This window comes from Nannizzia gypsea, genomic scaffold, assembly GCF_000150975.2.
Source record: "Nannizzia gypsea CBS 118893 supercont1.4 genomic scaffold, whole genome shotgun sequence".
NCBI lineage: Eukaryota > Fungi > Ascomycota > Eurotiomycetes > Onygenales > Arthrodermataceae > Nannizzia > Nannizzia gypsea.
Window position 1 is genome coordinate 1,868,987 of NW_003345198.1, and position 20,445 is coordinate 1,889,431.

The following is a 20,445-nucleotide window of genomic DNA, read 5'->3' on the forward strand; positions in this document are numbered from 1 at the left end:
AAAAGACGGGAACAGCGGACACTAGAAAAGGAATCAAATGATACCCAGTCGATCACAGCGAGACAGCATAGCACTTCTTTGGCTCCTAGTTCTTCAATACCCGAAAATGCTGGCTCTGATACGAAGTCAGCAGCATTCCCTTCGGCCAACGCGGCGGTCACTCAGTCCCCTGTTTTCTCCAATGAAAATCATAGAGTCAGCAGAAAAAGTGCACAAGTTTCCGATCCTCTGGGATTGACATTAATATATAGCTCTGATAATCTTGAGGCCGATATCATCTTTATCCATGGCCTGGGTGGCTCCCCACGGAGAACGTGGTCATACAATCGGGGATGTCAAAAATTTATGGTTGCCTTGGCTTCATGAGGAGACTGGATTATCCAGGACTCGAGTGTTCACCTTCGGGTATAATGCGAATTATGCCCAAGGCACCGCATCGTTAAGTATTCTGGACTTTGCAAAGAACCTGCTTTTCCAAATAAATGCATACCGTGACGAAAATAACAAGCCCATTGGTTCTGTAAGTCTATCAACAAGTTCTTTCGGCCTGCCATGCCTAGTTAATTAACCAACAATCAGCAGCATCCTCTCATCTTTGTAGCTCATTCAATGGGTGGGCTTGTTGTAAAAAAGGTATGGTTAAATCCTCTCTCAGTTATTGTGGACTTGAACTGACATTTTTTTTTCTCTGATTCAGGCGTATATTCTAGGAAAGCTCATTGAACAATATTCTGATATCATTTCACAAGTAGCTGGAATGATCTTTCTAGCTACTCCCCATCGCGGGTCTAACTTCGCGTCAACATTAAATGCTATCCTTCGTATGTCACCCACCACCGGAGCAAAGACATACGTGAATGAGCTCGAGGACGGCTCGGTTTCAATCGACGATATCAATGAACAGTTTAGAAACGTTTGTGGTGGTTTATACCTAATTTCGTTTTATGAAACATATAAGACGGCCATTTCCCCTGGAGTGAAAGTCAAGGTATGCAATATGAAATGCTAGAAGGGCCCTTCAATTTTATAATAACATACCCTATTTGAAAAGGTGGTCGAGAAGCAGTCGGCTGTCCTAGGCTACCCGCAAGAAGTTTCAGCACCCCTTAATGCAGATCATAATGGGATATCAAAATACCTAAACCGAGAAGATAGCAATTACAAAGCTGTTAGAAATGCCCTGAGAATGATAGTCCAGAGAAATACGGAGAAAGGTAAATAGATATTTCTCCCTCTATTCGATCTTATGATGCTTACTTACGATTCAAAAGGGTATCTGAATGGAGAGAGTGCAAAGTTACCAGCACCTAATTTCTCTGGTATAGGAAGCATTTTAGGCATCCAGGAGTTGGGAGATGAGTTGGAAGTTATTAGTGAACCAATTCAACCAGGTTCATGTCGTTGGATACTCGAGAAAAAGAGTTTCCAAGACTGGGCTGGCGACGGTGCGCCAGGTCTGAATATTCTGTGGTTAACAGGCCTACCTGGTGTTGGCAAGTCAACTCTATCCAGCTTCATTATTAACCATTTCAAACAACTCAATGTCGCGGCGTCTTGCCAGTATTACTTCTTCAGGGTAGGCCAACATAAAACTCGAACGATGTCACATTTTCTCCGATCTCTTGCATTCCAAGTTGCAGAGGACCATGAAAGTTTTCGTTCTCGTTTGGTCGAATGCCACCAAACAACAGGAATTCGCTTCGTGGATCTGGAGTATACTGTCATCTGGCGCAGAATATTTGAGGGAATTCTCTTTCAATGCACTCCTGAGCAGCCATTAACATGGGTATTTGACGGAATAGATGAAGCTGAATTTCCGATTACGATTATGAAACTAATGGCTACGATAAAATCCAAACTGCCAATTAGACTTCTACTCGTAAGTAGAGAAACCAGGGAGCTGTCATTATCTATGTCCCTCAGTGGTTGCAGAATCGACCGTGAAGATATACAGATTGACGATACCATTGAAGACATTCGATCATTTGTCTCCATGTCCCTTAGCCGCAATATACAAGATAAGGATATCCTGCAGTCTGTGATTGACAAAGTCCTATCAAAATCTTCCGGATCTTTTCTGTGGGCCAAAGTAGCTGTGGATAGTATCAAAGATAACTGGCATACTGATTCAGATATTGACTATACCCTCGCAAATATTCCGGACGGTATGGAGCTGATGTATGAGCAAATGATGGACTCTGTTATCAACCAACCCCCTAATTTGTTAAAGATGGCATCAGAGATATTGACCTGGGTAGCTTGTGCTTTCAGGCCTCTAAGCCTTGACGAACTTGCGGTAGCTTTGAAGCCTCAATTTGGGAATTTCTACAATCTGAAAGTCACCATTCGCCAGATTTGTGGGGGATTTGTGATTATAAGGAACTCTAGTGTTATAATAATCCATGAGACTGCTAGTCAGTTTCTCGCTTCAAAACATTCGGATGCATCTATCATAGTCGATACTCGCATCGGCCATGCCCGTTTGGCTCGGAGGTGTATGAATTACCTATCGCAAGGACAATGGAAGACGGAACTTGCGACAATTCATGCAACGAGAGAATTAGCCCTCCAGGACCCATATGAAAAGTTTCCATTTCTTTCTTACGCTATTGCGCACTGGACTTACCATACCAGCTGCATACCTATAGAGATGGAGGATTTGCAGGCAGATGTACTTGAATTTCTGTCCCAGTTCGCTCTCGTCTGGATATATGCCATCTCTCTCACAGGTGATTTTCATATAATCATCTCTTCAGCACATTATCTCCGGAAGTTTGCAAAACGAATTATGTATCATCTCACTCAAAATCATGCTTCAAACCCCAAGGAGAACCAAAGCCAGAGACTTGTTCTATGGTCTACCGAACTGATACGTCTAGTTGGGCGATTCGGTCAACGTCTCCTAGAATCTCCCTCTTCCATATACAGACACATCATCCCGTTCTGCCCGAGCGAGTCAATTTTTGCACAGGAATTTCGGCACTTAAGTCAAAACACTTTAAGAATATTGGGTCTAGCATCCAGCAGTTGGGATGACTGCCTGGCAAGGATAACGACGGGGAATGATGAAGAAGCAACCAAAATCAGCGGCAATGATAACATGTTTGTCATTATGCTGGATAGCGGGACTTTGGTCATATGGAGCTCGGAAACACTGTTAGAAATCGGGAGGCTAGATCACAGAGAAACGACAACATGCATCAAAGTTGCAGGGAATAAGAATATTGTGGCCTCAGCAGGCGAAGAAACAGTTCGAGTCTGGGATTTTGATCTAGAAGAGGAGCTTTTGAGGACCTCAAACCCAGAGGGGATCCGAGCAATATCACTGGCTTTCAGAGTAAACGATACTCAGCTATTAATTGCATACAACGATTATACAATAGAGTGCATTGGCTTAAATACACTCCAAAAGGACTGGGCTTCTAGGGTCATTTTACCTTCCGAATACCAATATGGTCCTCCTAGGGACATACTGTTTAGCCCTGATACAAGCAAAATTGCCGTTGTACATGCTACGCGGCCTCTTGCCATATGGCGTACCGATTATCCGAAGCACCCACCACAGAGATTTATGCGACAAGGCTCTGGATACCAGAAATACCAGACTTGGAGAGAAAATTCAATAGACATAGTCAATTCCCCTCGGAAGGTTGTCTGGAAACCTGACTCTGGCGGACTTATGGTCTCGTATCCGGGAATAGTACTCATTGATTGGAGTCTGGACGATGATACCCAAAGCGAGTATCCTCACATTGTTGCCCATGAAATAGCCATCAGCTCAGATGGAAAATTACTACTAACATGTGACCATCACAACACGATACACATTTGGAATACAAGCTCGTTTCGTTTACTCTATAAGCTGAACGCAGGGGGCAATGGCATATTACGAGACATTGCATTTTCTTCAGACTCTAGACAGATTTATGATCTTCGAGATACTGTTTGCCATATTTGGGAGCCTGCTGTTCTGAAACAACCAGAAGAGTACTGCAGGGGTGATAAAGGCTTCCAATGCTCTGAGACTCTCACTTCTCACGAGGATACAGATAAACATCAAGTTTCTGCCGTTACTTGCTGTGACAAGCTGCCTTACTATTGCGTCGGGAAAGAAGATGGCAGCATAACAATCTACGAGACAAGGACAGCTAGCAGCCTAGGAAGGCTCTATAAGCACCCTAAGGGAATCGGGATTATTGGGATCACTTGGTCACCGTCTTCCAAATACCTTGCTTCTACCGACAATTGGGGCAGAGTTTTTGTTAAACGATTGATAGAGCCTGCGCCTGCAACACCGCAAAAGTGGACTGTGTACAAGGCATTCAATCTAAACCCAGAATCTGGGGTGAAACTGCTCTTTAGCACGTCGGAGGAATACCTCCTTGTTTCCAATTCTGAGTGTGATCAGCTCTGGAGCATAACATCCAAGTCTAAAGTGCTTGAAGTGAAACGAAAGGGTGATAGCTATTACCGACGATGGGTAAACCACCCTGAAAGCCCCAAGCTGTTGGTGTGTATAGAAATGGAAACCCAGTATATTCATACCTGGAATAACCTGGAAAGGATTGTCCCTCAAAATGAGGCAGCAGATGGCCAGGTACTAAAGTACGGACCCACACCATTCTCTACCATAGCTTTGGACGCTCCTGAACGCATTTTTCTGATCCAAGATCGAAGCCTTGTCCTTGAGCATTCTGTCAATAATAGATATAATTGCGATACCCAGCCATATGCTTCGTCATCCCGCCAGATAGTGATTATTGACTTTGATGACATGCAGTTACAAAGGAGGGTCCTAAGGGAACTGTCCAGCCAAGTAAGCCGATTGGTAGGGGTCTACCAGGGGCAGCTAGCCTTCCTTAACCATGATTACTGGCTGTGTACCTGGGATTTGGAGAGTGATGAGAATTCCTATCGAAAGCATTTCTTTCTGCCGAAGGACTGGATACTTCCTGATACTTTAGACCTAATTACCATGGACTGCTCTGGCAACCTATTATTCCCAAGGAATGGAGAAGTAGCTGTTATCCAGTCCCAGCTCCGGCTGTGGGATTGAAATCAGCCAATCCCTATGTATATTGAATCTACACTGTTTGGCTAGAGGCTTCTGTGTGAATCTACTTATTATGTTGAAAAATCTGTTATATTCTATCAAATCTCGCAAAGCCAGTCAAGGTTCTGAAGTTTACTAGTTATCAAATCCATATCCCCCTTACCTGTAATTTCTTATCTCATTTTTAGTAAATAACATTCATGCTCGTCGTAGGTTCCACGATCATAGGAAAAAAGAGATTGGAGCTGGAGTACAAGATATCATCAACGCGATAAATAATCTGTGAAGAATTATAAGTGTAATAGGTATGATTATGGCTCGTCCCTCAGGAATCGAGAAATGATGCCTCCAACTGTTGCCGTTACTGCCAACGCCCAGAACGGTAAACCAATAACCTGGTGTTGGAGCCCTAGATGGAACATAGATCCCGACACAGCGGCACCAACGGATCTCGCTAGCGATCCCATAGAAGCAGCAGCTCCGTTGACAGTTGCAAGATGGAGCGGCGACGGGGATGTGTTCGTCACACTATATCATGTTAGCCGACATATCTTTTAGAGACATGTCCTCTTTGCATGATTGCATCTTCACGCACAGAATGCTAGAAGCCGTATAGCCCAAGTTCACGAGAACAGCTTTAATCCAAAGGTCTATCAAGATCAATATTGTCGATAGCGGATGGATCAACCGAGATGTGAATGGCGTGAGGCAGTATAGACATGGGAACGCAAACACAGCCCATCGAAAAACTTTCAAAGCTCCCAGATGGGCAATCAGTTTTGGAACGATGAAAATCTGAGCTAGGATAGCCACCACTACCTGAGACAGAAAAACGTTGCTGATGCTTGGAGAGCTCATTCCAAAGCCAGAAGTGAACTTGAGTAAACTGGATCCTTTCTCGTCTTGGATCGATTCTTTATCCTGAGCTAAGAAAATAGGAATAATCACATCCGAAGATACTTTGTGAAAGCCTAATATCGACGCTGCTAGAATCTGAAGAATGACCTGTGATGAGTATGCCGTTCTTATAGTAGGCTTACCCTTCAGGTCTGAATCTTCATTTTCATCATTAAAATCAGTTTCCTCCACAGAGGTAGACTCGATATCCTCCGTGCAATGAAGTGGGATATCATCATCCCCATCAGGAGATGATAACACAGCATATTTTTGGGTATCGGCAGCGCCAAAAAGCGATCTTGTCTTTTGATAGAGCCACTGGAACATCTCCAGTCCTACGTTCCGGCTATTCTGGAGATGAGAATGTGTTTCTTCAAGGAAGAAAAACCCCAACAGCCCACTGGCTGCCATGGACAAGGCCACGACCAAATTCGGTAGTAGATAAGGGAACTCCTCCCATATGCCTCCCGGTGGAAAGACTGACGGTATTGTCTCCGTGGGCTCAGCCAGCCAGCCACCAATAGCTGGCCCTATCAGGCTCCTGTATATAGCGATATTAGCACCTGGGAAACACATAGCCGAGTACAACTAGATCTTACCCCAGGGCTCTCAAAAATGGCACCACAGAGAATGCTTTACCTGTAGATGCCGTATAAGCCTACCATAAAGGAGCCGTCTAGAGAGTAAAAACACACCTTGGTCCTTCTTGTCTTTGACCAATTCTCCAACACAGGACGAAACGACTCCGACGTTTGGGTTTGTCAAGCCGCCAAATGCTCGAGCTGCCAGTGCAATCCCCAGGCTCTTTGATAGCCCAAACACCAGAGCCGAAACCACGCCGCAAGCCACTCCTATCATCAGGGTCCGCTTCCGTCCTATACGGTCACTGACTTTTGCCCAGGGGACGCTGGTCAAGAACTCGCCAAAGGTGAAGAGTGAGACGGTGCTGGATGCCAGGACAGCTGCCCGTGCTGCCTGGTCACCGTCTGCTCGGAGAAATGACTTCATCATCGTAAAGGCATATGGGAATATGGTCGTCCATGCCAGGGCCTCGCTGAACCTGAAGAGCCCTATCCGCCAGGCATCAAATCTGTGTGTCCTTGAAGCCTAGAGTCCATCTGTTTGAACTCACCGAGAATGACGAGCTGCCATCGTATTCCAGCGTAGTCGCGTCCCCTGGACGGTTCACTCTTGTCTACCATCTTGTACACGTATGGAATATAGGCATCTCAGTATTTCATGGCCCTCTGCCGCGTGCCGACGTTCATGGCCTGAAATATTCAAGTTGACGGTCGAAGGATGGAGAATCAAAAGTTGATCCTCCGAGCTGGACTTTTGACAAAATAACTACGCACCATCTCGAGACAGCGAATATAGACATCAGCACCGTTTACACGGCAGCCAGATATCATTCAAGAGAAAACGCATACTGGTATTACAACCTTTCTGCTTAATATCAGGTCCATTTCCATGCTACAGGCGCAACTAAAAGCTGGAGAACTTGCTGGCCAACGTTACTAACTGCATCGCAGCAAAAACCAACCTGGATACACTCAAACGACCAGAGATACCGGCCTCTTGCCGGTAGAGACAGCTCGTTCCAGTGATACTCCGTCGAGATGAAGGCTATAATAGCTGTTCCGGCTACTCTCCTGCTGGTACACCGTGCCTGGTCAAGGAAATCACTCACGCCGCTGGGCATTGTATTCGCAGCGCTCACCGCGGTAATACATGCAATTCACCCATCTTCTACTCCCTTTGCCCTTTTAATAGTCTTCTTCCTGGGTGGTACAAGAGTAACAAAGGTGAGCACTTATTCCCAGGCGATCTATTTAGGTATTTGGTGGTGGTGGTGGTGGTGGTATTTCCTACAGAGGGCTAACAACAACGGCTACATCCAGGTAAAACACGACGTGAAAGCTCGCCTGACGATATCGGCTACTGGAGCAGGCGGTGGTGAAGGCTCGCGGACTCATATTCAAGTTCTTGCAAACTCCGGCGCCGCCTCGATTTTGATACTGCTCGACTGCTATCGGATATACTACAAGAATGGGGATCTATCATGTCTTCCCTATGGCAGACCGGAAAGCCTTCTCATGGTTGGAATCGTTTCGTGAGTACTGCTACGGCCTCCATCTGGTGTATGCGGACTGCTACTGACTGTCGGTTTCCTTATTGTAGGACATACGCTGCCGTTGCTGCTGATACCTACTCCAGCGAACTAGGGATCCTCTCCAAGAGCGCCCCTCGTTTGATAACCTCACCTACCTTTCGAAAAGTCCCTCCTGGAACAAATGGCGGAATAACACTTATCGGTGTCGCAGCAGGGTCTCTGGGAGCATTCACCATTGCCATAACATCTCTACTGCTCCCGTTTTGCTCCCTCGGTTCGCCCGTTGTCGGTGGCGCAAAGCTCGGTCTCGACGGAGGGAGTGCTTGGAGTTGGAATGAGAAAGCACTCTGGGTCTTAGCAATCACGATATGGGGTACACTGGGAAGCCTTCTCGACAGTCTTCTCGGAGGGCTGCTGCAAGCCACTGTTGTCGATAAGCAAACTGGGAAGGTTGTTGAAGGCAGCGGTGGGCAAAAGGTTAGTCACAACTCGCGATGCCTGTTTTCAGCTCATAGTACTTCGTTAACATAACCGACTAGGTCCTCATTCATGCGGGTGCTCTCACATCTAAAATCATGGGAGATCCTCCTATCCGTCAAGAAACATCCCTTCGAACAAACGAGGACATTGCAAACGCCCTGTCACCGCATACTTCTCCTCATGAAAACTACCCTGGCATTTCTGATCCAGCTCACGAGAGTCGCAAGATAACTGCCGGCAGTGACATCCTCGATAACAATGCTGTCAATTTCTTGATGGCTAGCATAATGGCAATCGGGGGCGTTGCCATGGCCAGCGTGATCTGGGGCATCCCCATCGACAGTATATTCCGAAGATGGTAAAGCCTTCGTTAATGACTAGACGCCGTTACGACAAACAAAATATACAGTAAATGGGCTCCTACACTGCCTTTTTGGTTCCTTTGCTTTTTCATCTTGATAAGTAGCTTTTGATATCCGCCTCCACCCCCTTTTCACGGGCTAAGCCGAGGCGCAAAAAGTTGGGGTTGTACATCGATGCTTGGGTTCACCCGAGGGTCCCAGCGATACACAGACTGGTTGCTATGGTAAAAGTCGCTGCCTGATGCAGTTGATGAGGATACAACGTAGCGGTTCAATTGATCATGGTTACCAAAGATTCTGCTCATGGTTCTTCGTACAGCCAGGTTGCCTGCATAGGCGCTGGTATGTCTGCAACAGCCCTAGGAGTGACGCTGAAACGATGGTATCAAATCGATGATATCAGGTTCTTTGAACGGCGGCCAGCTGCTGGTGGAACTTGGGAGGCAAACACTTATCCAGGTACCGAATTTGACTGCTCTGGTTATATCGAAGTATGGAGTCGCAGTTTAAGAGCTAATGGATCATGTAGGATGCGCCTGTGATGTTCCTAGCGCTCTTTATAGCTTTTCTTTCGCTCTCAGTCCGAACTGGACCGAGCTGATGCCACGGTCAGAAGAGATCAGAGAGTATCATGAAGGCGTCGCTGATGCGTACAATATACGAGACCGCGTTTCTCTCTCTACTGAGGTGGTTAAATCTGTCTGGCAGGAGGATTGCTCCCGGTGGCTTCTCTTTCTAAGAGAAGCCAATACCGGACGGGAGTTTACGCATGAATGCCAGGTCCTGTTCAGCGCAATTGGACTGCTTGTCAAGCCTCGAGAGTGTGATATCCCTGGAAAGGAGTCCTTCAAGGGCCATATTTTCCATTCTGCCAGGTGGAATCACAGTGTCTCCCTGGAAGGGAAGAATGTCATCGTTATTGGTAATGGTTGTACGTACCCTCTTTTACCCACTTCAATCGTGTCCCAATTGCAATCTTCAATTGTCTGACAGGGCCTCAGGTACGGCGACGCAGATTGTCCCTGCGATTGCAAACAAGACCAAGTCTCTCACACAGATTGTTCGGTCAAAACACTGGATAGTACCGTCTATCAACTTCAAATATCCTCCATATGCACTCTGGATACTGCGTAATATCCCATTTGCAATGCGACTGCTGCGGTTTCTCGTCTATCTCGGGGCAGAGTCAGCGTTCTCAATGTTTTATATGACTGAAAAGGGCAAAAGACTACGCCAGGGTAAGCGGACTAGAACAGAGAGGTTCATGAGAAAGAGAGCCCCTGAGAAATACCATGATATACTCATACCAGATTTTGAAATCGGCTGCAAGGTCAGTTTGCTGAACTTCCCGTTATCGACAAGCCCTTTGGAACGAACTAACATCCGGTAAAAGCGTCGCATATTCGACACTGGATACCTTAAGGCACTTCATAATGAAAATCTACTGCTGACGGATGCGAAGATCCTGAAAATCGTCCCTGATGGGCTGCAGACAGGTGACGGCTTCATCCCTGCCGATGTCATTGTCCTGGCTACTGGGTTCGACACAAGCGAGTACCTGAACGGAAACATTAATATACTTGGGCGTGGGGGTAAATCCGTTGCAGAACACTGGGATGAATACGGCGGCCCTGAAGCATACAATAGCTCTGCCATGCATGGTTTTCCAAACTTTTTTATGTTATTGGGCCCGAATACCGCAACAGGCCATACATCAGCTTTAATGGCAGCAGAAAAGTGAGCAACGCCAACAAGCACCCCTTTTTCTAACCTATTGTAAAGGAAGATACATCGTTTCGCTAACTACCATGTCCCGTTGGAAGCTCTGTAAATTACGCCCTCCGCATTCTCAAGCCAGTTCTCATGAACAACGCCACATCAGTTGAGGTAAAGCAAGAGGCTGAGAGCGTCTACGTCAACAAAGTCCAAGCTGCCCTCCAGAAGACCGTTTTCCATTCGGGCTGTCGATCGGTAAGCATCACTTTATTCGTCTTCATTTCCGCTGCCTGACTTAACGGCCCGTGTCTCATTAACAAAAACTATAAAACAACAGTGGTATGTGAATGACAAGGGCTGGAATGGCACAACGTACCCCTGGCCACAGTCTTACTTCTGGTACCGGAGCTTATTCCCTTGCTGGTCGGATTGGGATATTAAGGTAGGACCCTCAACCTGGTTATATTAAGTACTTATTTAAGTGTGATATTATGTGCATCGTGCACAAGATCTAAGCTGACTCTGGGATATCGATGCAGGGCTCCTTGAACAAAACGAACTCTGTTCCTGGGGGTGCCATGTTGCTGATTCTCATGTTGGTAATTCCCACGTATATGGCCTGCCAGAGTACCACGATCAGGGATCTAATATTCGGGATTGCGGGCGATGTATCGTCGTGTCTGGGGAGATCTCTTGAGCAAGGGTTGTGCTTAGTAAAATCATAGCCCTGGGCAAGTGGTGCACTATGTACTCTACTTCGAGACATTACTACAAGCAATATGCAGTAGGCGAGAGCTCAAAGAACTACTGCTCTTTTGAACTTTTTTGATTGTTTGGAATGTTTGGTTCTATATACAATTGATTCATAGCAACATTAATTTACACCCATTCTAGTTTCAGATACAAATACATCTGTTTGTTTAAGGATCCCTCCGCAAGACGCCTCGAGGGTTTCCATATCAATTATACGTTCCTCGCTCTCCGTTCGGGCGAGGTCCCGACCGCGTCCGGGTTCAACAGATGTGGTCACAACATTGTCCCCGTTATGCATGTTCCATGGCAAACTGCCAGCAATGCTAAGAGAAGGGTTTGTCTCACGTCGGTTTTGGTAACGCGCAGACCGGCAAGTGAAAAAGCCTGGAGAGCACTTGGCTCTAGTTTGAGATGATCTCCCAAAGACTCGGGGGAAGAATATTGAAAGCGGCAGGCGGATAATCGGTAGACAAGCGCATATTATGGCCGTGTTCATTTCAACGGTAGCCCACAATGCGTTGAATAGAAAATTGTCTACTGAGTAAGTCAGTATGATTAAGTATCAAGGGAAACAGCGCCTCAAACAGCGTTGGGGATCTTTTGGGGGTAAAATACATGTAACATCAACCGGCTTCGCAGATTGTGGGAAAGTCGTAGAGCGGATTATGCTTATCAAACAGACACTATAGAATGGCCCGTTAGCAAAAGAAGCTATTCACCAGAGTAGACAGATATAGGCAAGGAGCTCTCACAATCCACCGAGAAGGAAGACAAAGATCAATGCAACTTTGTCGCGGAACTGTAGCCCGAGTCGAGAGACGTAGTATACCGGCAAGAATAATATCAAAATATCGGTTATAATGTTTATCAGGGCGTGCGATAGCCATATGCCCAGATCGTTCATGCATTTATGTGGGATACTGCGATCCCAAAAGGCCGCTAGCGGTCGACATTGGAATAGCGTTGGGAAGATAAAGACGATAGATGCCACGCTTGTGATGACGATCATGCTGATACAAGCCCATCGGAAGTAGTTGTTGGCAGTGAACACCCTTAAGTATAGAGACAATATCGATACTTTTGCGAGACCGATGACGAGTTTAAACAAAACTTGTGCACAAAGCAGCATCTGTTACGAGAGCAAATGTCAATTATATTGGTTGGAACGTATATTCACTCTCACGACTGAACATACCTTGAATGCTTCCATTTTATCCTGCGCTGAGATCTCATTTCCATGCTTCCCCAAGCCATATCCAATGCCTGTTAGTTATTATTAGCCACCAATGTTGCATGGTTAACAACCAGAACTTATATCACCCACCCAGATTATGCACCACTGTAAAAACAATGGCGAGGACCTGTACTTGAGTTAGTATACTCTCTGGGAATGTGTAAAAGAGGCGTATACTTACCAATGCTCCAAGTATTGTCCAGTCATCTGCCTTTATTCCATCTCTGAGATATCTGCCGACCAGCCGGAGAAGAACAAAAACCCCAGCGAGGGTAACCATCAAAGTACCAACAATATAAAGCACATATCCCCTACCAAAGGCATCGGCCCTCCCCATCTCACGAACGAGAGCCGAAAAATGAAAACAGAATAAATGTCCAACGAGAATGGTCGTACCAAATTGAAGGACGAGTCGGATACCCCTTGGTGATCATTCGAAGACCTTCCACCCTTATGGGCTTTGAGTCGGAGGTTATGTATCGTTTGTGCTGGGAAGCAAGTTAGCCCGGGCAATTGCTCTCGTGCACATCTCGAAGGTATATATGAAGTACAAACGAGATAATTCCACTGACCAGTTGAGGGCAGTATCCCATCCTTTACATAGTCCTGTTATTGTTGATCTGCAAACTTCCGGAATCAGCACCGTATGGAGAAATGGAGCTTGTTAAATCGTCCTAACAGGGTAGCCATTGGCCAGAAAACAAATGAAGGGGAAAAAGAAACAGCCACGATCGAAAAGCATGCAAGAACATTCGTTCCCTCACGCCTATCGAAAAGTCGTTTGTTTGGGGTGGATATAATGATAGCTGGCGAGATATTAAGCCAAAGACGAACAGGGATTCAAAGAAGTTCCCTCTCCTATCGAACGAATATGTACGTACCCGGGCAGCCAGGGTGGGTTCTCTGGTTATATCTCATTCCTTCCATGCATCACTTGGCCACGGGCAGAGTGGAGACGATAGGGCAGGCTTCCTTCGTTCGAAGGACAGTTTAAAAAAAGCGCCGTCCTTCCTGAGACCCACGCTCGGGCAACAGACTGGTGAAATGGAAGCAGTGTTGGCAGCCGAGGTGGAAGCACAGGAGGAACGGTCTATGAAAGGGAGACTATAGGTGGCCGTCCCACAGGTGTACAAGGCGGAGGTGTCCGCAACCAGGCATGGCAGCCCCTGTGATCAGAGTAATCCGGCTACAAGCGAGTCTCGTACAGGGCCTGATCGCACTAACTAGTTTTCTGATGGGTTTGGCAGCAAAGTGTTTGCCGTATAGAACATCCTGCTCGTCGGATCCTTGCTGCTGAACCAACCCCTTGCTGAAATGTTCGAATAGCCAGGACCCGTGGCTTCCATGGATACAAAGGAATCCAGTCACAGCCGCCAGCTGGATACGGATATCAAGCCCGTCCCAGGGCGTGCCGGAATCGGGCGACCTATCACCGTAAAAGAGCCAGATAGTTAATCAAGGCGTGCCGCTGGAATATTCCATGCACCAATCCGTTCAGCAAACAAGGTAGGATTCATGTTAGCCCATTGGCAGGCAGAATTCTCCCATCCACCATCCCGTCTAGGCATTTTTTCTTGAAGAGCCATGAAACGCGAGGTGGTACAAACCGTATGCAGCTTGAAAGAGCTTCAAGACAAGCCCTAACCCACGCCACGGCCTGGGCCGCAATTGGTCTGGATATAAATAAATTTACCTCATCGCATCAGGATTGGCCTCCGGCAGGTGGAGCGAGTCTGGAGAGCTGAGCTTCTAGAATGTTTCAGCCGTGTCTCGATTGGCTCAAAAACGGTTGATAGATAGAAAATCTCGGCTTCGCACTAGCTGGGATCAGAGCGAGATGAATGTTGTTACCGATGAAGAAGCATAAAAGGATGGCGTCGTGTTCGCCTCAACCCTCCGGCCCCCAGATGTTGATCATACAAAGCAGCCTCAGGAGTAACGGGAGCCCAAGCGAAGTCGTTCAACGGATATTAAATGTTGAATAATCCCGAACTTCCCCATCTTCTCTTTTTCGTGAACAGGTAGAGTGGGAATTTTGAGGAAACCTACGGAAACAATTAACATTGAACAGTTCATTCTAAAATTCCGTTTTTCCTATCCAGGAGACACGGGAGCACAAGAGACAAGGGGGACATCGAACTCATTTCGATAACTTGTTGCACCAGAACGACAGCGATTATTAGTCTGAGAACACACCCGGATGCGCCTGGTCCATGCTAGTGCTCCGTAACTTCTCAGCATGCCGTACGATCAATAGATAGGCTTTAGACGTGTCCGCAGCCATGGCCCGATGCTAGTGGGCCGGACATACTTAGTATACAAGTAGAGTGGCAAGTTGTTGCTTTTGGCTGCACTAATTTATCAAAAAAGGAGAATGGGTACAGAGTACTCCATAGAAACAAAAATGTGCTCCCATGGGTCAACTGGAGGTGTTTGCGCGGTTGTTGATGGATTTTTGGTAGTGGAGACATTGGGATGTTGTTATGCTGAATGTTCTCTACTTCGCCAACACGTGTATGTATGTATAGTAGCCACCCCCTGAAAGCGCTTTAACAACAGAATCATTTCATTATCCTGAGAACTGATTTCTAAGATGTGATTGATCTAGTGGCTGTGCAATTATCTATTCCATCTCAGATATGGTTGTCACTTGCGCCACTTACGATTCCCCAAATGTGACGCCATCAGCAGTCAGTTAAGAAAAGGGAGATCATTGGTAATTAGGCAATGGCACTGCCACAGGGGTGACTTCATCAGGTTTCTTGTAGGGACCTAGATATCTTAGCAGGTAGGCAAAGTGCTAGTCGACGACAAGGCCAGTCGACTCATCATCCCGGAAAGTGGAGGCTGATAGCGAATCCGGTTTTCTCTTCTGGTTTGACTTCTGGCGTGAGAGGGTCTTAAGCTGAAGCGCTCTCGTTCTATATTCAAGGACATGGATGACCTCGGCGAACTCCCTACACGCATCGATCCATTTCTCTTCCGCCATGAAGATTTTCCCAAGTAGAAAGTGTGCAATATCACGAAAATCGCGGATTACAGAGGGATTCTGCTCTTCTATGCGCGTACACTTCCAAAGAACATCGGAGACAGATAACCGAGCTTCCGTATGTTGACCGGAGGAAAACAGTATGGCACCTTCGAGGAGCAAAGTTTGTACCCAGTCAGGACCGCCTGAGCTAAGGCGCTTCCGCAGAAGACAAAGTTCGTTTAAAGCACGCTGCGATTCACCTCTCGCCCATTTGTACTCCACGACGCCTAGCAGTGTCTCGTTTGCAGGAAACGAAACCCATGTGTCCTGTATCCACCTTGGTTCAACGGCCATGAGGAACGAAAGGTAGCTGCTGCTCTTGCGTGTGCATTCTGCGAGGGCTGCTTGGCTTTCCATAATGATGGACCGATGCTCTTCAATGTTGAATTTGAGATCAGTTATTGTTTTCAGAGCTTGCAAGAGGCATCTGCGGGAAGCGTTTCTCTCATCGACAGTTCTTTTAAGCAGGTCTGCTAAATCTATAATAGTGGTTTGAGGGTCTTTACCCTCCATGAACTGTATTGGTTCATGTGCTGAGCCAGGAGAAAATCCTTGAGTATCCATAGGTCGGAGACTTCAAGGGCAAACGATAAATACCAGGATTGCAAATGGCCAGTTGTGTTTTCCTATCTGGCAAGCCTCCGGAAAAGTGCCCATTTTAAATAAGAGCTTCTTAGCCTTGGAAGTGACTCCCTGCAGAGTAACTGGCAACTTCCACCATATCTCTAACTGAGGCTAGCGTGAAAGAAAATGAACATAGTTCAACATATTGAGTCTTTGAATTCTTTATCAGTGTTAAAGGGGGTATAATCACTATTATCTATCACTTTCTTTAGGTCTTCAACTGATATTGAAGTCATGGATGTTGACTTATTCTTTTGTTGTTTGATATTGAAGTTGAATAGATTAGTAATCAAAGGATCTGCAAACAGAGCAAACAAACACCAGATATGCAAACAAATCAAACAAGCAAACTCAACAAACAAAACAAACTAAACAAACAAAGCAAACAAACACCTCGCGGGCCGCAAAATATCAACCTTCATTCTTTAACTCTTCGTTTGTACGAGAATAACGAACGAACAACGAATAACAAACACGCCCGCGGGAGTCAGACGCTCCCGAGGTTGCCATGCAACATCCTGGCAGCGCTGAGAGAGCTGACCCCCGTGTACAACCCCTCATCTTAACTGGATAATGGATATCAGTTCGCTAACTTGACCGTCCCTTGCACAGGATACAACTTGGCGGCTGCGTCATAGTCGTGGACCCATGGAAGCCTGATGATCCTCCTCCTTGCGGGCTCGATTTTGTACCGGCCTGCCCGTGCAAATCAGCGGCCGATGATGTCGCACATTAATGCTTTCTAGACCTGGCTTGTTGGTGGAGGCGGACAGGGTTGCCCGCATACGAAAAAACAAGATAACACCGAAATACCGCGTTGTTGTCGTTGTCCCCGCGGCGTTCTACATTGACACCCTCAGCCCGGCGCAGGCGCGCGATGACTCAAGCGGCGTCAAGCAGCTGTTTGTATCGCAGATTCAGGCTCGGATACTAGACGGTGGTTCTCCAATTTTATGACATCTATACGAAGTCTGTTCTAGAAACTTATTGGAATGATTCCTCATCTCCTGTCTTCGTCCGTTGGGATCCCTGAACACCTTCCATAGCACTCCGCACCATTGTGCAGGTAGTTGGCCCGAGTCCCGCACTACCTCCGAGCTGCTTGTACAAGGCACACCTTTCCTCGCCAACATCTATATATATCTGTATATATATATTTATCTATAACCCCTCGCTTGTTGAAGGTCTGCATCTTCATCAACCTTAGATTTTTCCATCTATTTCTATTTCCTGGACCAATTCACCTGGAAAATTCATCATTGGTCTTGAAACAAGCATCATGTCTCCCATTGCTACATCAACTGTTGATATCGTGGATATCCGCGGTACCAACCTCCAGAACTCGTTATCTCAGGACATCTATCATGGTCTTCAGGCTACAGAGAAAAGCCTCCCTACTTTACTACTTTACGACACGAAGGGATTACGGCTGTTCGAAGACATCACATACTTGGACGAATACTACTTGACGAACGCGGAAATCAAAGTCCTAGAAGCAAACGCTGCCAAAATTGCAGCGCTTGTCCCTGAGAATTGCCAATTAGTTGAGTTGGGGAGCGGGTTTGTTTTCCTCTCCCCTTCGATGCCATTATCTTCCCGAATACCGAGCAATATCACATGTCCCTCTTCACCGGCTATTCGATTTTAACCGCGAATGTAGGAATTTACGAAAGATCGAGATCTTGTTGAATGAGCTTGAGCGCGCTAGAAAGTCGGTTGAATATTACGCCCTTGACTTGTCCCTGGAAGAGCTTCACCGGACTTTTGCGGAACTGCCGTCGAAGAGCTATCGATATGTTAAATGTCGTGGGTTCTGGGGCACGTATGATGATGGTCTCAACTGGCTCAACAACCCCTCCAACAGAAGTAAACCAACTTGGGTTATGTCTTTAGGTTCATCAATGGGCAACTTTAACCCTGTTGAAGCCGCGGGCTTTCTTCGTGGGTTTGCAAGGAGTCTGGGACCGGCGGATTCGATGGTAATTGCCTTCGATCCTTGTAAGGATCCAGAGCGGGTGTTCAGGGCTTACAACGACGGAAAAGGCGTCACAAGGCAATTCTACCTTAACGGATTGTCTAACGCAAACACTATTCTCGGCTTTGAAGCCTTCAAGCTAGGGGAATGGGAAGCAATAGGGGAGTTTGACCAAACTCTAGGGTGCCACAAAGCCTATTACGTCCCACTAACGGATACCGTCATCAACGATATACATATTAAGAAGGGCGAGAAGATATTCTTTGAACAGGCATTCAAGTATGGAGCAGATGATTGCGAAAAGCTTTGGCGTGATGCTGGCTTGCAACCAACTCGAAAATTCGGGGATGATTATAGTAAGTTGGACCCCACCTGCTCAGCTAAACCAGCAAGGGTCGATGCCCCTGTAACGGGCGTTTGCCGCTGTTTATTTATAGCTCTATATTGACAAACCCGCGATTTCCTTGCTGTAGATATCCATATCCTATCTTCAACCGCCACCAACATGAACCCATACCAGCTACCTACGAAGAGGACGGAGTACGTGAAAGATGCGGTTCCAACGCTGGGAGATTTTGAGGCAGTCTGGAAACTATGGGACACTGTTACCACTTCTATGGTACCACACAGTGACCTACTCTCCAGGCCAATCCGCCTCAGGAACTCCTTGATATTTTATCTAGGACATATCCCGGCATTCCTGGGTGAGCTAACTCCTTGGGATTTACATCAGCTACAAAGTTACAGAGCTAATGCACACTTCAGATAGGCACCTCTCCCGGGCAACTGGCGGGGTACCTACTGAACCGGCGGAGTTCCATTCCATGTTCGAGCGTGGTATTGACCCTGATGTTGATAACCCTGACCATTGCCACGACCATAGCGCTATACCAGATGAATGGCCGGCGGTTGAAACTTTGGTAGAATACCAACGCCAGGTCAGGATTAGGGCGAAATCGGTATACCATAACGGGCAGATTGACGACAGGAAAGTTGCCGAGGCTCTATGGATTAGCTTTGAACACGAAACCATGCACTTAGAGACATTCCTCTACATGCTTTTGCAGGGCAACAGTACTTTGCCCCCTCCTCTCGTCGCTAGGCCTGATTTCAAGCAACTGGCGTCCGACTCGGCTGAGAAAGCGGTCCCCAATGAATGGTTCAAGATTCCCGAGCAAACTGTAGAGATTGGTCTCGACGAGCCAGGATCCGATGAGATTCCTAGTACTTCCTTTGGTTGGGATAACGAAAAACCACGACGAACTGCCCATGTACCCAGCTTCGTGGCCAAGGCTAGGCCAGTAACCAATGGGGAATACGCGAAATACCTGGAAGAGAATGATACTGAACAGCCTCCTGCATCATGGGTGGAAAGTTCTCCTGAAAATGGTTCAAACGACACAGTGACAAAGTATGCTGTCCGCACTGTGTTTGGTCCAGTACCACTAGAATGGGCAATGGATTGGCCTGTCGCTGCATCATATGACGAACTACACCGATATGCAAAGTGGATGAAATGTAGGATTCCTACTTTTGAGGAGACTAGGAGTTTGTACAAGTACTCACTTTCCTCCCCAACGGGGAACAGTGAGGTGTCTAATGGGCTCATGTGGGTTTTCTGCTTTGCTACCGCTATGTTGTGCAGTCTATTAACAGGGCTATTAGGGAATCTATGAATGGGTCGGATAAACGAGATCATATCTCTAGCCATCAGCCAGTGCAAACACCATCCAGTGTACACAAGTCAGTGTATGTTGACCTCGATGACTGTAACGTCGGATTTAACCACTGGCATCCAACTTCCGTCACGCAGAATGGGGACAAGCTCAGCGGGCAGGGAAATTTTGGCGGAGTATGGGAATGGACGAGCTCTACTTTAGAGACTCATGATGGGTTCAAGGCGATGGACCTTTACCCTGCGTATACCGGTAGGTTTAAGGTACCCAACTCCCAGCAATTACAATACTAACTTCGCTATTGTAGCGGACTTCTTTGATGGCAAGCATAACATCGTTCTTGGAGGGTCGTGGGCAACCCATCCCAGGCTTGCAGGGCGGTCAACTTTGTATGTTCATATTTCAGTCCTTGATAATACGCTGGATATAGCTGCTAACATTCATTTTTAGTGTTAACTGGTACCAGCGGAACTACCCATACGTCTGGGCTGGCGCTCGTCTTGTCCGAGATGATTGAACATGCCCCCATTT

The 20,445-nt window shown here is 46.7% G+C and overlaps 8 protein-coding genes across 8 annotated transcripts; 4 read left to right on the plus strand and 4 right to left on the minus strand.

The window, feature by feature from the left end:
- Positions 1-286: 286 nt before the first annotated feature.
- Positions 287-5,056, plus strand: MGYG_05381 (hypothetical protein; the record flags this gene model as incomplete). Its single annotated transcript, XM_003172748.1, has 5 exons — positions 287-520; positions 583-633; positions 698-988; positions 1,052-1,214; positions 1,272-5,056. 5 exons carry the CDS (start codon positions 287-289, stop codon positions 5,054-5,056), a joined length of 4,524 nt encoding a protein of 1,507 aa, XP_003172796.1.
- Positions 5,057-5,364: 308 nt separating this feature from the next.
- Positions 5,365-7,152, minus strand: MGYG_05382 (hypothetical protein; the record flags this gene model as incomplete). The annotated part of the gene is made up of 5 exons (XM_003172749.1): positions 5,365-5,581; positions 5,649-6,491; positions 6,550-6,589; positions 6,646-7,020; positions 7,083-7,152. 5 exons carry the CDS (start codon positions 7,150-7,152, stop codon positions 5,365-5,367), a joined length of 1,545 nt encoding a protein of 514 aa, XP_003172797.1.
- A 417-nt stretch (positions 7,153-7,569) lies between these two features.
- On the plus strand, positions 7,570-8,905 carry MGYG_05383 (DUF92 domain-containing protein; the record flags this gene model as incomplete). Its single annotated transcript, XM_003172750.1, has 4 exons — positions 7,570-7,755; positions 7,852-8,063; positions 8,132-8,540; positions 8,603-8,905. 4 exons carry the CDS (start codon positions 7,570-7,572, stop codon positions 8,903-8,905), a joined length of 1,110 nt encoding a protein of 369 aa, XP_003172798.1.
- A 281-nt stretch (positions 8,906-9,186) lies between these two features.
- MGYG_05384 (4-hydroxyacetophenone monooxygenase) lies at positions 9,187-11,090 on the plus strand (the record flags this gene model as incomplete). The annotated part of the gene is made up of 6 exons (XM_003172751.1): positions 9,187-9,364; positions 9,435-9,836; positions 9,907-10,235; positions 10,299-10,642; positions 10,729-10,876; positions 10,959-11,090. 6 exons carry the CDS (start codon positions 9,187-9,189, stop codon positions 11,088-11,090), a joined length of 1,533 nt encoding a protein of 510 aa, XP_003172799.1.
- Positions 11,091-11,495: 405 nt separating this feature from the next.
- On the minus strand, positions 11,496-12,945 carry MGYG_05385 (integral membrane protein; the record flags this gene model as incomplete). The annotated part of the gene is made up of 6 exons (XM_003172752.1): positions 11,496-11,908; positions 11,990-12,057; positions 12,127-12,503; positions 12,570-12,637; positions 12,699-12,735; positions 12,790-12,945. The coding sequence occupies 6 exons, from the start codon at positions 12,943-12,945 to the stop codon at positions 11,496-11,498; spliced, it is 1,119 nt and encodes a 372-aa protein (XP_003172800.1).
- A 767-nt stretch (positions 12,946-13,712) lies between these two features.
- Positions 13,713-14,176, minus strand: MGYG_05386 (hypothetical protein; the record flags this gene model as incomplete). Its single annotated transcript, XM_003172753.1, has 2 exons — positions 13,713-14,034; positions 14,112-14,176. The coding sequence occupies 2 exons, from the start codon at positions 14,174-14,176 to the stop codon at positions 13,713-13,715; spliced, it is 387 nt and encodes a 128-aa protein (XP_003172801.1).
- Positions 14,177-15,408: 1,232 nt separating this feature from the next.
- Positions 15,409-16,203, minus strand: MGYG_05387 (hypothetical protein; the record flags this gene model as incomplete). Its single annotated transcript, XM_003172754.1, has 1 exon — positions 15,409-16,203. The coding sequence occupies one exon, from the start codon at positions 16,201-16,203 to the stop codon at positions 15,409-15,411; it is 795 nt and encodes a 264-aa protein (XP_003172802.1).
- Positions 16,204-17,542: 1,339 nt separating this feature from the next.
- MGYG_05388 (meiotically up-regulated 158 protein) lies at positions 17,543-20,431 on the plus strand (the record flags this gene model as incomplete). Its single annotated transcript, XM_003172755.1, has 7 exons — positions 17,543-17,823; positions 17,924-18,594; positions 18,712-18,942; positions 19,004-19,847; positions 19,904-20,166; positions 20,222-20,303; positions 20,365-20,431. The coding sequence occupies 7 exons, from the start codon at positions 17,543-17,545 to the stop codon at positions 20,429-20,431; spliced, it is 2,439 nt and encodes an 812-aa protein (XP_003172803.1).
- Between the last annotated feature and the right edge of the window lie 14 nt (positions 20,432-20,445).